This window comes from Vidua macroura, chromosome 10 (genome assembly GCF_024509145.1).
Source record: "Vidua macroura isolate BioBank_ID:100142 chromosome 10, ASM2450914v1, whole genome shotgun sequence".
Lineage (NCBI taxonomy): Eukaryota > Metazoa > Chordata > Aves > Passeriformes > Viduidae > Vidua > Vidua macroura.
The window spans coordinates 23,482,321-23,497,511 of record NC_071580.1 but is presented as its reverse complement, the minus strand read 5'-3'; the positions used below and the strand labels follow the sequence as shown (position 1 = coordinate 23,497,511).

At 39.5% G+C, this 15,191-nt stretch overlaps 1 protein-coding gene across 2 annotated transcripts in view; it reads left to right on the top strand.

Annotated features, from left to right (window-relative positions):
* Positions 1-15,191, top strand: part of CLSTN2 (calsyntenin 2) — a 322,525-nt gene that overhangs the window by 242,782 nt on the left and 64,552 nt on the right. For both annotated transcript variants that reach the window (XM_053985975.1, XM_053985976.1), the window contains exons 3-5: positions 2,344-2,539; positions 4,039-4,247; positions 11,437-11,586. In XM_053985975.1, coding sequence (XP_053841950.1) covers positions 2,344-2,539; positions 4,039-4,247; positions 11,437-11,586 — 555 coding nt within the window. The remainder of the gene's footprint in view (positions 1-2,343; positions 2,540-4,038; positions 4,248-11,436; positions 11,587-15,191) is intronic.

Here is a 15,191-nt window from a genome sequence, read left to right as displayed (position 1 = left end):
GAGTATCTTGCATAAGAGTGGGATATAGAGACTTCTAAAATATTTGATGAGAACTAATTGGAACATGTGCTGCTTCTATGATTACTTTGCATTAGGGCTCTGCCTTTGGAGAGGGAAAAATGATAAATATTTAGATTAGGGCTGAGAGAACTTTTATCTGCCTGGAGCTGTTTCTGTTTTTTAAGAACTGTAGCTTGGACATTTGCTAATGCTGTCTTGTCTGCAATCAAACAGTGGATCAATAAAATAATAAACACAAAGCACTGATGTTAGGATTTCTGTTGATGGATTGTACATCTGAGGAAACATTTATTAAGAAACTATGAAGGCCAGTGTTTATAGAACACAACAAACAGTATTTGCCATTAGATCTCCCGTGTTTGCACTGGTTTATTTTGTTTTCAATTAAAATAAAACTGAAATCCACAATACCATTCTAGATGAATGTTTTGTTTTGAAGTCACAAGGAAATGCAGATCGTTTTTTCCAAGGTTGTGTGTGACAGCAGTGGGATGCAAACTCAGTGATCAGTGCCTGTGAGTAAAGCTGAACAGGCTGCTTCCCTTCGGCCTTCCTTCATCCCATGCTTTGACCCCTGAGCACATTTCATTATCACTGTGCAGCCTGCTTTGATGGATGTGCAAGATGTTAGTCCTGTTGAAAATCGGATTCTCAGGGTAAAGTCCATTGCTTCTTCTGTAGCCCAAATATTTGAGCTCACTGAGGGTGAACAGCAGAGAGCTTGGAAAAGAGCGCAGCTTTGTCCTGGGAAACTCCACAGCCCTTTCACACCCCTGGAGGGAGAGGGGGCAGCAGGAAAATGTCTAAGCAATGCTTAATGTATGTTTTCAGTGCCTCATAATTACCAAAACTGTGGGTGATCCTCTAAAGGCATTCACAGGGTTGATTGCAATTATTAAGTGTGGAATTCGTCTGCCTAAATGTCAGTGGATGTAGCTGAGCAAAGCTTCAGCTCTTGTGGTCAGAAAGGGAAACCTGTGTGATGATAGTTGAGGAAATATTCTAAAAATCCTGAGTTTATACCTCCGTACCTAATCCCTACCCCCCCTGCACACACACCCTTGCCATTTTTTATTTTTCACACGTAATAGGAATGATGAACTTCAGCATTTTTATAAAGTCACCGTCTGTTCTCTTTTGCAAAAATAAACAATATATTGTAATAGAGAAACAGGAACCAGGCTTGAATTAGAGGTCATAGATTCTGAGTTAATTTAGAATTTGGCACTTGGCTCAGATATGATTGGCAAAGAGATTTTAAAAAGGCTGCAACTATAAACTGGAATTATGTGAGTGGGAGATGGCTTTGAATCTATAATGCATGTCCTGAGACTGACTTGCTCATAAAAGAGCATGTGTTTAATGTGTCATGAAAATATTTAAGTCATATTGATCTTTATATAAATATTTCATTTTTAAAGTTGGATTCTGGAGTATCTTGCATAGGAGCAGCATATAGAGACTGAACTAAAAATAAAATAAAATTAACTCCGTGTGCATATCCTTGCTATCATTATGAAGGATAAAAAAAAGGAACACCAGAAATTGGGTCTTTTTTCCCTTTCCAGTCTCATATTCTCACAAGATCCTTTATGCTGTCTTTTGTGACCAAATCAATTTTTTTAGTCCTTGCTCTATCATCTGTTCTGTTCTCTAGTACGCCTCTGAGAGATGCTATGGATCTATTATATCAGGAAACAGTTTGGAGGCAGAGTGAACTGCTGCCAAGAAGGCACTCATGTATGAGGGTGAGAATGTGGGTGGGTAACTGAGATGTCCAGAAGGGACACTTGTCTGTGTGCCTTCAACTGCTTCTGATCCAAAGATGATGTCTGTAAATAAAGCAGGATGTATTTTGAATGTGCCCATGTTCTGCACCATTAGTTCTTCCACTGTTGGGGAACTAAACTGCACATCTGCTACCACCTGGCAGCTCAAGTGGCTCAAGGAGTGACAGCAGTTAAAAAAGGACCACCTCTGAAGTATAACCTATTTTTCTTTTTGCTATTGTCTTTAAATAAATACAGTCTCTTAATTTAGCTCAAATATAACTTAGCTCACCGTTGCTGTTGGCACCATATGGAATGGCCTCTGGGGCTTTCAGAAACCATTTAGTACTGACAGAGGAAAAGGGAGGAGCTGCACTCAGCACATCCCACTGCACAACACCTGCTTAATGGCCCTTTTGGATACACAATGACCTGGTGCCTGAGTCTGTATTTTGGAAAAGCAGGTGAAATACAAATGAACTTTGTGTCTCTCCAGTGCATAAGACTTAGACCCATGCCCCCAGTTATGATTGTTTTGTGCTGTTCCTCACAGGTGAAATTTGTGCTTTTAAAATCCATGGGCAAGAAATGCCCTTTGAGGCCATTGTGCTGAACAAGACATCTGGAGAAGGTCAGCTTCGAGCAAAGAGTCCCATTGACTGTGAGCTGCAGAAGGAATACACTTTCATCATCCAGGCCTATGACTGTGGATCAGGACCAGGTGGAACAAACTGGAAGAAATCTCACAAGTGAGTGAAAATGAGAAGAATTTTTTTTTTTTTTTTTTTTTTATTGCTTTGGTATACATTTGCTCCACAGTCTATGTTATTTCAGGTAGAAAGCAACTAAAACAAAGATAAATCACAGTTGCAATATTCCACCCATCCTTTCATTCCTTTTTCCTATTAGAAAATATATTCTTTTTTGTTTACTTCAGTTAAAGCTTTGGACAGGATCCCTGCTCAAGTGGATAAATGCATCTCAGTTTTGGATTATATTTTCCATTCGTGTTTTCATGTTGAATACATCCAGGTCATGGAAACTGGCTTTCAATTGATATTTGCAATTTTTAAATAGTTTTCTCTCTGTTCATCTCATTTCAAATGGTAAGAAAAGAGGAATCATCCCCCTTTTTTAGTATATCTATGTCATAAAGCTGAGCAGTGTCACATTTGAACAGTGCCTGACCTCAGCTTTTGTCCACCAAGTCTCAGAGAAAGTGAAGTCCTCTGAAGAGGAGTGCACTAAAGGTCAGTAGGTGGTATTTTTTACTGTGGAGCCAATTCCCTGAATAAGCTTAGGTGGCACAGTGCCTTTTTTTCCCTTTGAATTAATGAAACTAAGCTCCAGACCATTTGTCATTAAAGATGAATTTAACTCACATAGATGTGTAAGTGCTGTACAAATAGTTCATTTTGCTGAGAGCCATTATAATAAATTATTTATAGTAGTCATTCCTCCTTTTACTCACCCAGGACATATGACAATTAAAAATTTAATTAGGTCTGTAATGCATGCTGAAGTTTTCAGGATATTTAAAAAGAATACAGAGTTAAGAGGAAGCCTGTAATGGCAGATAACCATCAAATCACAGAAACAGGTTTTGCTTCACAATATCAAATTTTATTATGTTTCCCCCTCTCACGTCAATAACAATCTGGTAGAAATCCAGTTGTGGAAAATTTTGGTCTAATCTTGACTAAATGAAGTCTAGCCCACTGCCACCAGACTTTGTCTAGTAGCACACGCTCAGCCTTTAGGGTTTACTCACTAAATATCAAAGGCCTTGGTGGGCTACATGTGCAGTGTTGTAACTACTTGAAGGATTAGATAATTATCATCAGCAGAAGGTGAGAGCCTTACTTAATATAGAAGAATGTTTGTAAACTGACCATTTTTAGGTAGGGGATATGGAAGACTACTGTGATTTTTTTTCCTCTTTGCCTATTTTACTGTGTAATGATATCACTGGCTTTCTGCTGGGGTTCATTTTTGGGGCAGATTTTAATAGGGAACACCTTGAAACTGTCTCCCTACAAACCATGGCAATGGACTTTTACCTAGTGCTACATTAAGATACTAAATTGGGCAAATAAAACATAAAAATTCTATTATCTCATTTTAATAGGGGCTTATAGTTTTCTAGATATATTTTGTTAGTCTTTTTGAGTGTTTTGAAAATAAACTTTTAGTGAAGTGTCACAATAAATTAATTTTTTCTCTTTGATATTTTCTGTGCCTGTTTTAGGGCAGTAGTCCATATCCAGGTAAAGGATGTCAACGAATTCTCCCCAGCATTCAAGGAGAGCATGTACAAGGCCTCAGTGACAGAGGGGAAGATCTATGACAGCATTCTGCAGGTGGAAGCCACAGACGAGGATTGCTCCCCCCAGTACAGCCAGATCTGCAACTACGAGATTGTCACCACAGATGTTCCCTTTGCCATCGATAGGAACGGTGAGTGCTGCCACAGCAGGGCTGTCTGCAGGGCTGGCAGTGCTTGGGGGCATGAGCTGATCACCTGGCTGGAGAGGGAACTCCAGAGAGAAATCCTGTTCTCATCTCTGAGAATGGAGGAATCCTCACACTGAGCAATTCCATCCCTTTTGTGTAACACCGGGGCAGAAAGTGATGCAGTAATCTCCTGTGGAAATTAAACCACCAGATTTAGGTGAGCAGTATGATTCTTGGTCACTCGTTTCATTCTCACAAATGTCTCAGATCTTGTTTCCCATCCAAGTGATGGCATTCCCCAAGACAGCATGTATTCACCAAAGCAGGGTTTATTTACTGGATTACAGCTAGTCCCATTCCCCTGAACTTCCTGAAGCAGAACCCGAATATGGCAATATTCTGCATATGTTTATTGATTGTTAAAGCTTTTAGGATCACGGGTCCACAGACCTGCCTATTTGTGGTGCTTCCTGAAGTGGATCCATTACTCTGCAGCATGGAAGAAAACATACTTTGGAGAATAAGTACCATTTCTTAAGTCTTTGTTGGTTTGTTTTAGTTGTTTTTCTGAGGTATATTGTCACCAGATGACACAAGGAAAAACGATGCACCACAGCTATGTCACAATGGAGAGACTAATTTATTTCCTCTGACTCCAATCATTTATAGTTCTCAAAATATGCCAGTGGATTGGAGGGTGAACGTGCCACCTTGCCAACGACACTGGACAAACTACCTGTACATCAAATTTCTCCACCTCTATGAAGGAATGCAAAACAATAGGTTGTTTACAGAAAGTTGTGTGAGAAAGTTCCCTACAAGAATGTAAACTCAGAAGGCTTTAGAAAAATCTTAAAAATCAGGGCGACAGTATATATTTTGTATTTTAGTGAAAATAATAAACCATATTAAGTTTTCCATATGCAGCAGTTTTTGATCTTGGTGGCCTTGTATGTCAGCTTCCTGGATCAGCAAAGAACATGGAACTGAGTTTGAGAATGGTGACTGAGCTGCCTGAAAAGCATGTGGAAGGCCCTTCCTCCCATTCTCTGCTTGCTTCAGATGATACAAAATAGTTTCCCCTGAAGAAATACCCTGTGTGCATACCCAGAAATGCTCTGATTTATCTCTCCTAGCAGAAGCATTTAATCCATGTTTGTAGGAGGAGAGTACAGTTTGGAAATTAAATCTGATTTTTGGCCAAATTGTAAATTGAAAGCATGCATGGAGCTACTGTTTTCTCTGAGCAGTCATTTTCACGTTGGGATGTTTTATAAAAACTCTTTACCCTGTTCAAAAATTATTCATCTGTATTTGTTCAGTTCTTGCACAATGCACAGATGAGCATCAGAAGACAATAACCTGTTACATCAATAAATTTTAATGACTTTGGGGAAAAATCCATCTGATTATCACACACTGGGAAGCAAGTGTATGGTATGGGAAGTGCAATCATGAGGAATATGTTTGTGTTTGAGTAAATGAGGGCAGCTGGCACAGTAACCCTAAGGATCCTTGAGAATCCAGAGAACTGCACAAAGAATTTTTTACAGCAAGTGGGCATTTGGAAGGACATATTTGGAAGCAATTCCCTAGAAGATTTTCTTCTCCATGGATTTTTTCCTAACTGTGAGATGTCCCATGCTGTCATAAAAGAAAGTTCTCTGTGTCTCTGGATCCATTTTTTTCCAAGGCTCTGCGTGACTTCTGTGTGAAGGGTGGGTATTTAGAGAAGTGACACGTTGTCTCGTAATTTCCTGTGGGGTTTGTGGCAGATAAAAGGGACAGAATAGCCTGCAATTGGTGTGATACAGAGCAGTCATTTCTACTACTTGTGCCTTTTCAAGTATAAACCTCCTGTCACACAGAGCAGCTGCCTCAGGAGTACTCATGTCTTTTTACAGTCAGAGATATGATCAAAAGCATAGGAAATGTCAGGAGTCCTTGATTACATCTTTGACCTCATGTGCCTGGGACCTGCTTTTCAGCAAAGACAATGAGAAAATCATTGATTTAAATGTGACTTTAAAGCCTGCAGTGAATAATTGGTATAAGGTTGTAATACTTGCAGTTTCTTGGTCATGAGTTCACTTAATATTTTTGATCTATTTGTTCACTAAAAGAACAGTACTGCCACAACCAACAGTAATTGCAGTCTAATTTGCAATTTCTAAAGATAATGGTAATTGCTTAAACCCACTGGGATTAGAGACAAAAAATAGATGACTATGCTTTTATTTTGTGACAAAAATTTGTTGCTTAGTTCCAACACATTTCACTGCTGAGAATGTCTCTCTATGGCAGCTGATAGAAACTTTCTCTGGTGCAAATTCTTTGGAAACATGTCCATTTTTGTTCTGGGTAGAGGGTGGTTAAAATAGATGTATGAGATGCCTGGGACTGTCTGGTAGTACTGTGCTAATTAGGATTTTGTTAACAGGAGTATTTTTAGCCATTGTGAAATACAAATCTAGGTTCTTGTGTGTTGCGGTGTGATTTCATGGTTTCCCCAGAACCCCGGGTTTCTCCCCTGAAGGTGTCCTCCCAGGTGTGTCTATCACTCCTCCTTTCCCCACCCTGACCCCTGCTGAGCACTGTCACTCCTGGCATTCCAGAAGTGCGTGGAGTGATTGGGAAGATTCAAAAGATGCCCTCCACCTGCCCTCCACCCCCAGGGGGCATTGGGCCATCCAGGTGTCCTTTGTCCCTTGACACCTCCTCTCCCATACCTGGTTGGTGGGCTCCCTACCCGTCCTCTCCCTTCCCCAGGTAAAAGAGAGGGGAACCACGCGGTCCAGACAGTTCTGATGGAGCAGTGAGAGGATTCAGGGGCCTGGGGGCCAGAATAAAAGCTCTGGATTAAACCCTCCATCAGAACCGATTCCTTTCCTTCACCATCACCTTAAAGGATTCTTGGGCAGAGGGAATCCTGAGGAGCAGACCCTCTGTGAGAGGAAGCTCCATCCTGCTGCCACCTGAGCTCCGGCATGCCTGGGCTTGTCTCCGTGCGCCCAGCTGTGACATCCAGCTAGCCAAAGGTGTCTCTGGGGTCAAACACCACAGTCCCCACCATTTGGTCCAGCAGCAGGGCCCAGACAAGCTAGAAGCACGATATTGGCAACTCCAATACTTGTGTCTTCTGCAGGTTATGATGTTTTTATGCTTTTCAGTCACCTACGTGTTGAGCTTCATTGCTCAGAAAGAGGATAAGCAAATACCTTAAAATCAAATCTAAATATTGCAGAGGGCCCCAAAAGATGGAGGTGGGGGTGAATTGTGAGGAAAACAAGCCACTGTCTGCCCCAGATGGTAGACTTTTTTTTCATGACCAACATATGAAGCTAACCCTAAACGCAGGTCTGCAAAAAGGTGAAGCTATATGATCAGCTCTTTTCCTTTTGGCAGGCCAGTGTCTTGTTAGGTAAAACTTACTTCTTGTCCCTAGATCCATGCATGGAGCATTTTGTTGGCCTTGAGAAATTGTATTACACATTGGGGAAGGTTTGCAGAGAGGCAGAGAGAGCCCTGCCGGCTATGTTGGTGCACAGGCTGCCTCATCCCCACTCCATGGGAGGCAGGAGTGGGTGGGCACAGGAAGCAGCATCAGCCTGGGGGTATTTCCTACAGATCCTTGTAGCTTAGGCACTTTGGGGAGGTAATATAAAGCTTCCCAGTTACATTTGGGAACTCTGGCCCTTGGTATGTGATTTCCTTGTGGATAAAATTACTTTGTGTTCTGAAACTATAGCACTAATAAAATTCAGTCTTGTGTATGATGAGCCCAACTTGGAGGGCAATGAGCAATGAATTACGATCATGTAAAGGCAGAGGACAAATCTATGCTTTGCTGTGCAGAGAACTGTGATTAAAGGTATAAGGCGTAATATATTTTAAAGTAGTATTGCAGATTAATCTCATTTTATCCCTAGCAGAGAATCCAAATCAAGTCAGTTACTGTAGCAATATTGTGTAGGCTTTTTTCAGGTGACAGAAAAATGAAACCACAATGCACAGATCTGTCAGAATGCCAGCAAAACCCATTTTTATTCATATATCTTATGCTTTATTTGTCAGGGATTATGGTCAGATGATCTGGAACTCAGGTATAAATACAAATTCTGTCACATCTGTGACCTAGTCTCACCTCAAAAATGGGGATGATTCTTATTTGCCACCCAGCTCTGGGGAGCACTTCACAAATGCATGTTCAGACTGTTCAATGTGAAGATGAGACAGGAACCTGTCCAGTCCATACAGGTTTTATCAGGCTACAAATCCTAGACAGGAGAGGAGCTCACAAGATCCCCTTTACAGCACCCAGAGCTGCAGCAGGAGCTGTGCACACTTCATATTGCCAGAAAAGTAAAGCCAAACTTTATGGCTGAGCATCTGCGTTTGATATTTCTATATTTATGAAATGACAGATTCTTTCCTTTATAATTTAAAAAATGAACCTTTTTGACAAGATGATCAATTGATTTAGTAACTGTGGAATTTAGGAGGGAATTGCCGTACTAAATCAGTCAAGTCTTTCCCCATTCCCATGTTTGCTGCAAAGTAAGGTGGAAGAGCCATAAAAGAGGGATGTCTATATCCATCTATCCCTAAAACTGACCTTGAAGAAACAGAGGTGTAAATGTCTGTGTCCTCAGGAAGGGCTTTTTATATTCCTCTAGTCACCGATCTGCTTTTTGTTGTTTGAAAATTGGTTACAGCTCTAGGTATTTCTAGGAAAAGGCAGATATTTAGGAAGACTGAATAAAAAATGTATGGCCTAATTTTGAATTGTGTAGAGGTGTACTTACTTCTGCATTAAAATTTTCTCTTTTTAATGTTATTAATTACTTTTTTGTCTGTGGCTGAGATGTAAACAGAAGCTTTCAGACTATCATCTCTAAAGCTTTAGTTAGTCTGTGTTTATAGTACTTCTGTGTCTGCTTTTTAATTGTATTGATTAAATTATAAAAACCCAAGGAATCATAAAGCATCAGAGTTAAAAAAAGTAATAGGAAATCAATAAACTATTGGGTAACATCTGCACGTCATCCAAATTATTTTCCAGAATAACACCTAAGGGTCAGAATCTTTGCAGTCCAAATCTGAAATGGCCAGAATGAAATACAGATCTTGGAAGATAGATTTAATGAAATGTAAATATGTTGTAATGATTTATAAATCCTGTAGGACAGTTAATGTGCCACACAAATTTTTGCAATCTGCTAATGAAAATTTGGACTGTTTTGGTTTCTTGAGAATTATCCTTGCTGATCACAGACTAAAATAATACCAAGAAGAACCAAATAGGGAAATATAAAGATTCATGTATGAAATAATATAATGCAGAAAGGACAGAAGAACTGAGCAGATATAAAGTCAGTAATTAAGTATATACAGTGGCAGTTTTTCATTAAATCCTCTCAGGCAGCCACTAATCAGGCAACTCAAGATCGTAAAATGGGTGATTAGATTGCTTTGTCAATCACGAACTCAAAACCCAATGAAGTAGTTGATGTGGTTGTTGCAGTTCTTGTGGGAAGGAAAGATCTGTGCCCATGGCAGGCCTGACAACATGAGGTACCCCAGAGAGAGACCCCCAGAGTCTGCAGGGCACTGCCCTGTGTCCAAATCAGCCTTTAGCAGCTCGTTCCATTTCTCCTTTCAGGACATTAAAATATGAGAAGGGCTGGTCCTCCTGTGTGTCCTGCTCACAAAGGGAGCGGGAGAGACTCAGACTCAGCAGTAAATGGGGTTTTGGGTCTGACTTACAACTGCAGATGCAAGGGTCTATTTAAACTACAGGTTTTGAACCTGAAGGTGGTGATAAATGCAAACAGCAGGCTTTCTTCAGGCCTGACCTGGAAAGTTTTGCATCCATTTCAATAAACTCCTAAAGTTGGCTTTATTGTAGTAGTAGTAAAAGGCAAAGTGGTGGGCTCTGACAAGATAAGGAGTGTGAAGCAAAGAGACACCTGCTAAAAGTCTTCACTTGTCAAATTAATGGAGCTTTAGTGAAAGACTTATTTTAAGAAGCTGTATTTGTCTGCTTTCTCCTGTTTCTCACTCACTTGAGTGAAAAGAAAAAAGAAAATGAAACCCAAATGCTCAAACCAAACCTAACGTTTTGTGCCCAACAAAAGAGACTTTGGCCAGCACCTGTAGGGATCAGTTCACTGCATCTGACTAAATTCCAGGATGTGGGGGCTGCCCATTTCAAATTTAGCACAATTTTTTGTGCTAAAAATCTGCTTAGCAAGCAAGGTTTTTGCTGATCCTTGCTTGCAAGCAGATATTACGTGTAGCACTGCTGCAGAGTAAGTTTGTTCCTTGAATTTTAGAACAAAAATCCTCATTCAAAGAGATGTTAAAGCAAACAACCCTGCAAAAGCAAAAGCATGAAATGAATTAACCAGGATGAAGTTTTAACTTTACTTGTGCAAAAAGTAAATTTCAGTGGAAACGGACAGAATTAAAATGCTGAACTTGTTAATAGAAAACCCATATATTTTGCATAGTGCTCTCCCAGTCCTCCAGGAACTATTCAGAGAAAGATTTTTCCCTTTCCTTCTGAAAGTTCTGATGTCTTTGTTCCCAAAGCAGGCAATTTGTTACCTTTGTATGTGTGTCAGGTTCAGCAGATAAACCCTGTTGTTGCTGGGTTTTATTTTGCATGTGATAACTCTGTGCTGCCCTATCAAATACTGCTAAACACTGTAATGCAGGAGGTGATTGCAGGGCTTTTCCTATTTTTAAAATGTCTCTCACCTACAGGGTAATTGCTTTTGAGAAAACAACTTGGTTTCAGTGGTGGATCTCAGGAACGTGGCTGTTAAAACCATGTATTGTGGCAAATGTGGAAAAGGAGAGTGTACCTACTCATTGCACACGTCAAGATGTAACTGCTAATTACTTCTGCCATCTTACTTTAGAAAGTGTTGTTAAACAGATGTTTTCTGATAGAGCCGTACACACATTATATCACTCCCATCTTATATTTTCCTACAAGCTTCTTATTTCTCTGCTGGATTGAAGAAAATCCTTCCTATTCCTCAGAACATCCTGCCTCTGCATGTCCTGTGCGCTTTGAAGAGCTCAAAGTCACAAAGCACTTGATGAACCAGAACCCAAATGTTGCAGTATGTGGATGCTAAGCCAAGAATGAATCTCTGAATGTTTTCTTGTGTTGAACCTCTAGGTAACATCAGGAACACCGAGAAACTGAGCTATGATAAACAGCACCAGTATGAGATAATGGTCACAGCTTTTGACTGTGGGCAAAAGCATGCAACAGAAGATGTCTTGGTACGAGTTAATGTCAAACCCGTGTGCAAACCAGGCTGGCAAGGTAAGTTTGAATAGCTTTTCTATTTTAATTCTTTATTTAAATATCTTTCCTTTGGTGTTTTTCCTCTACCTCGCAGTAAGTAAAGTAGGGTGCTTGTTGCACTGGTGTGGAAAACTGCTGATATTTATTCTGCCTCATTCCAAGCCTGCTAACAAAGTGGATGATAATCCCATGTTTGCTTCCATTTGCCATGCTTCTTCTCTAGGCAGAACAAAGAACAGACCAGACAAAAAGAAGTAAGACAAATTTCTACTCTAATGAGTTATATTATGAATCTAATAAGTTATGTTAGGAGAAGATTCTGGAAGTTTTAAAAAAGTGATGCCGATTTGCCATTGTCCTACTATTCCTTAAAAGAGCATTTTTGAAGCCACCATGGCAAGGTACTTCTGCCATGTGAGCTGTTCAAGTTACCTTGTTCGAGGTTCAGGATTGGCTTTTGTGGCATGCAGGAGCCAAGGCACCCTCAGTGGGACTGAAAAGCATCTTTAAAGCTGATTCCTGTCTTGATATTGAGACATTTCGGTAGGAATCAATTCGATTTTCTAAGAAGGCTGTAAGGATCTATGCCCTGCCTGAAATGGAGAAAACCCCATCTGACAAAGTACAGGGAAGAAAGATATGCCACTAATTGTTAGGAATTAGGATGGAAATGAGGGCTGGATTACAGACAAATGAATTGGATGTGACCACGTTATGCAGGTGTCATTCAGGACTAACTTGACCTTCATAACTATAATTTTTAAACATAATGATTGAGAAGGAAAAAATCAGTTTGGCTGTTGTACTTAAAGGTAAATTTGCAGGTTGACATTTAGAAGAAAAAAAGGTTTTCTTTGGGAAATGAGAAGCTCTGGTCTAGAGGAGCTAGTAATGAAATGTTTGCAATAGCAGGATTCTATTTCCACAGCCCTCACTTGGAGCAGAACCACGTTTTAGTTTCTTGGGATGTACTAGTACCTAAGTATTTGAAGAACATTTTTATTGAAAAAAACACAATACCTATGAACCATTTCCACATTTTCTAACTAATCTTCCTGTTCAAATGATTTATTCTATAAAACTATTATGGTCTCTTTACACTGGAGAAATGTTCTGTTTCCATTTTATGGAGTTACCTTAGATAAATTAAGTATCCCCAAATTAGCTTGAGATTTGTATTAAAATGGGTGTAAATGATGAATATTTTTTCCATTTCTATATTTTTTTGGTATTTTATTGATTGAATTGATTCAGGTGTTTTATTGATTAAATAAGTTTTGCAAAGGTAGTAATGGTGCATTTCTATTGCCCAGTGTTATTTCACAGTTCATGTGGTTGTTGTGGTTGTTACTGGTTCCATCAGGTGGGTTTAGACACTAGGCAGCCAATAAAAGGAAAAGGAACAACCTCAAACAGGTTTGGTCGTGGTTTGGGGGGAGGGTTTGATGCTTTGTTCGTGTTATTTGTGCCTTTCCATCTCTCAAACACATGACTCTTCACCTCCCTGGCACATCCCCAGGTCAAAGAGCACAAAATGCAAGGGGATGTCTCCTACTCAGGGTAGAAGGTCTTTGAGTAAACAATTGGGTAGATAGGGCTTCACTGCTTAATTATTATTAATTCATTAATTGTAATTTGAAAGTGAGCTACAACATAATGCTTCCAGAAATTTGTACATTTCTCTTAAAGAGATTTTTATATACCTATTTGTTTTTAAAGGTGGAGAAATTCATGTAGGTGATGCTGTTTGCCAGTTTGAGCCAGTAAAAGTCACCTGTTTCTAGGGAAAAAATAAGATCAAATAAGCAAAACTTTCCAAGAGTATTTCTAGTAGTTAAAGAGAAAATCTGGAGACTAGAAATGGAAGATATTTATAGTGTTCTTTCTTCCCTGTGTCTGTTGCTCTGTGACCTCCCGACAAAGGGGCAGCCAGCAGCTTTGCTCCATCTTCTTTGAAATAAGACTATATTAATAAGATTGGATGACTTCAGGAAGTAAAATAATGAGAGATTTCTGACAGAAAAGAGGAATATTCTGAGTATTTGGTTATAATAGAGATGTTGCTAAAATACATGATTTTTTTTTCTTGTTCTTCAGTGTCATCCTGAACAAATAAATTCTTGGATTTTCAATTTATGGCATTGGCACTTAGTTCCTAAAAGTTAATGGCTTTTGTAATTTGAAATACTGTGCACTTGTTTATGTAACGATCATGAATACAGACTGGAGTAGTCTAATGCAACTTCAATATTAAAAATTTTACTGGGGCAAATTTCAGTGTAGATGCCCTTCAGATAACCTCCACTGTGCAGGGCTGGGACAGGGAAGAACAGGCTGATGTAAAACAATTCAAAACCATTCCTGTCTCTTGAGGCCAACAGCATGTGACTGATGTGTGGCAAAGAAAAATAAGGCTCCACAAGCCAAAATGCTTTCCTTTAATCAATATTTCCTTGGGCTAACAGCATTGAAGTCTTCATTAAATTCAGGAGCTGCTTCCCTGCTCTCTGATGATGGGCATTAATACACTAGTGGCCAGATTCCCATACAGACATTTTCAGCAAAAAAGCCTCCTCTCTATTCAGAGGCTACTCTAGAAACAAACTCGACCCAAGCTGACATCTTCTTTCTGAGCAGACCACTCTGGAGTGTTATTTGTATCCTGAGCAAGCTAAAAATGTAAATCAATGAGATTAATTAATTCCTAATCAGTTCTTTTAATTGGAAATTCTCCTTAGCGAGTTTTGTCAAGTGACTCCTAGACCTGTGCTACAAAATCTCTTCTTCTGTTTTCATGTCCATGATTTCCAAACAGCGGAGTGACCGTGTCCTGCCAGGTAGGTCAAGGACCGCATTACCAAGAAAAGCTGGATGATGACAGTACTCCTAACATCATAATGGCTCAATCTGCAGTTGAAGATTCTTTGATTTTTGGTTTAAAACATTTTTAAACACAATATGGGGTTTCCATCCCAAGCAAAAACCTGTTATCTTCAATACCTCCCTCCAGGGCTCAGTTCTGAGGACACAAAGCTCACACTACACTTCTTCCTGGGCATTCACTTTCAGTGGGGTTCCTTTCACTGCAGTTGTTTTAATGTCACAAATGCTGATTTCTCTAAAGTTACATCTTCCTTATTCAAAGAAGGTGGAGAGACTTGTGGCACCCCAGTACTAAATATCCATAAAGTATTTTCATTAAATAGCATGAGGTGAAGTAAGACAAAATCCCATAATCTAGACCAGTTTTCCTTTAGCTCATTTATGGTATTGTAATCTTTTGTCACATTTCTGTTACTTTCAGGAACAGTTTTCACAAAACTGTTACTGTCCCCCCATAGTGGGATTGCAAATGGAAATCAAATATAACCCAATGTGCTGAAAGATGCAAGATAGCAAAATTCATCTTAAAAGAGATAGTCCTGAAAAATTCAATTACTTTTACATAGTGTTGGCTTTAAAATAGTTTTGAAATAAAAGCTTCTCTTTGTTTATTCACCCAATAGATTATAAAAGTATTCTAAAAAGGTGGTTAGTGTATCAAAGATAGTGCATATAATTTCCTTCCTAAGGCATGCCAGGCTCACTAAGGTGACCTGGGCCCTTGGTACCACCTAAAGGCA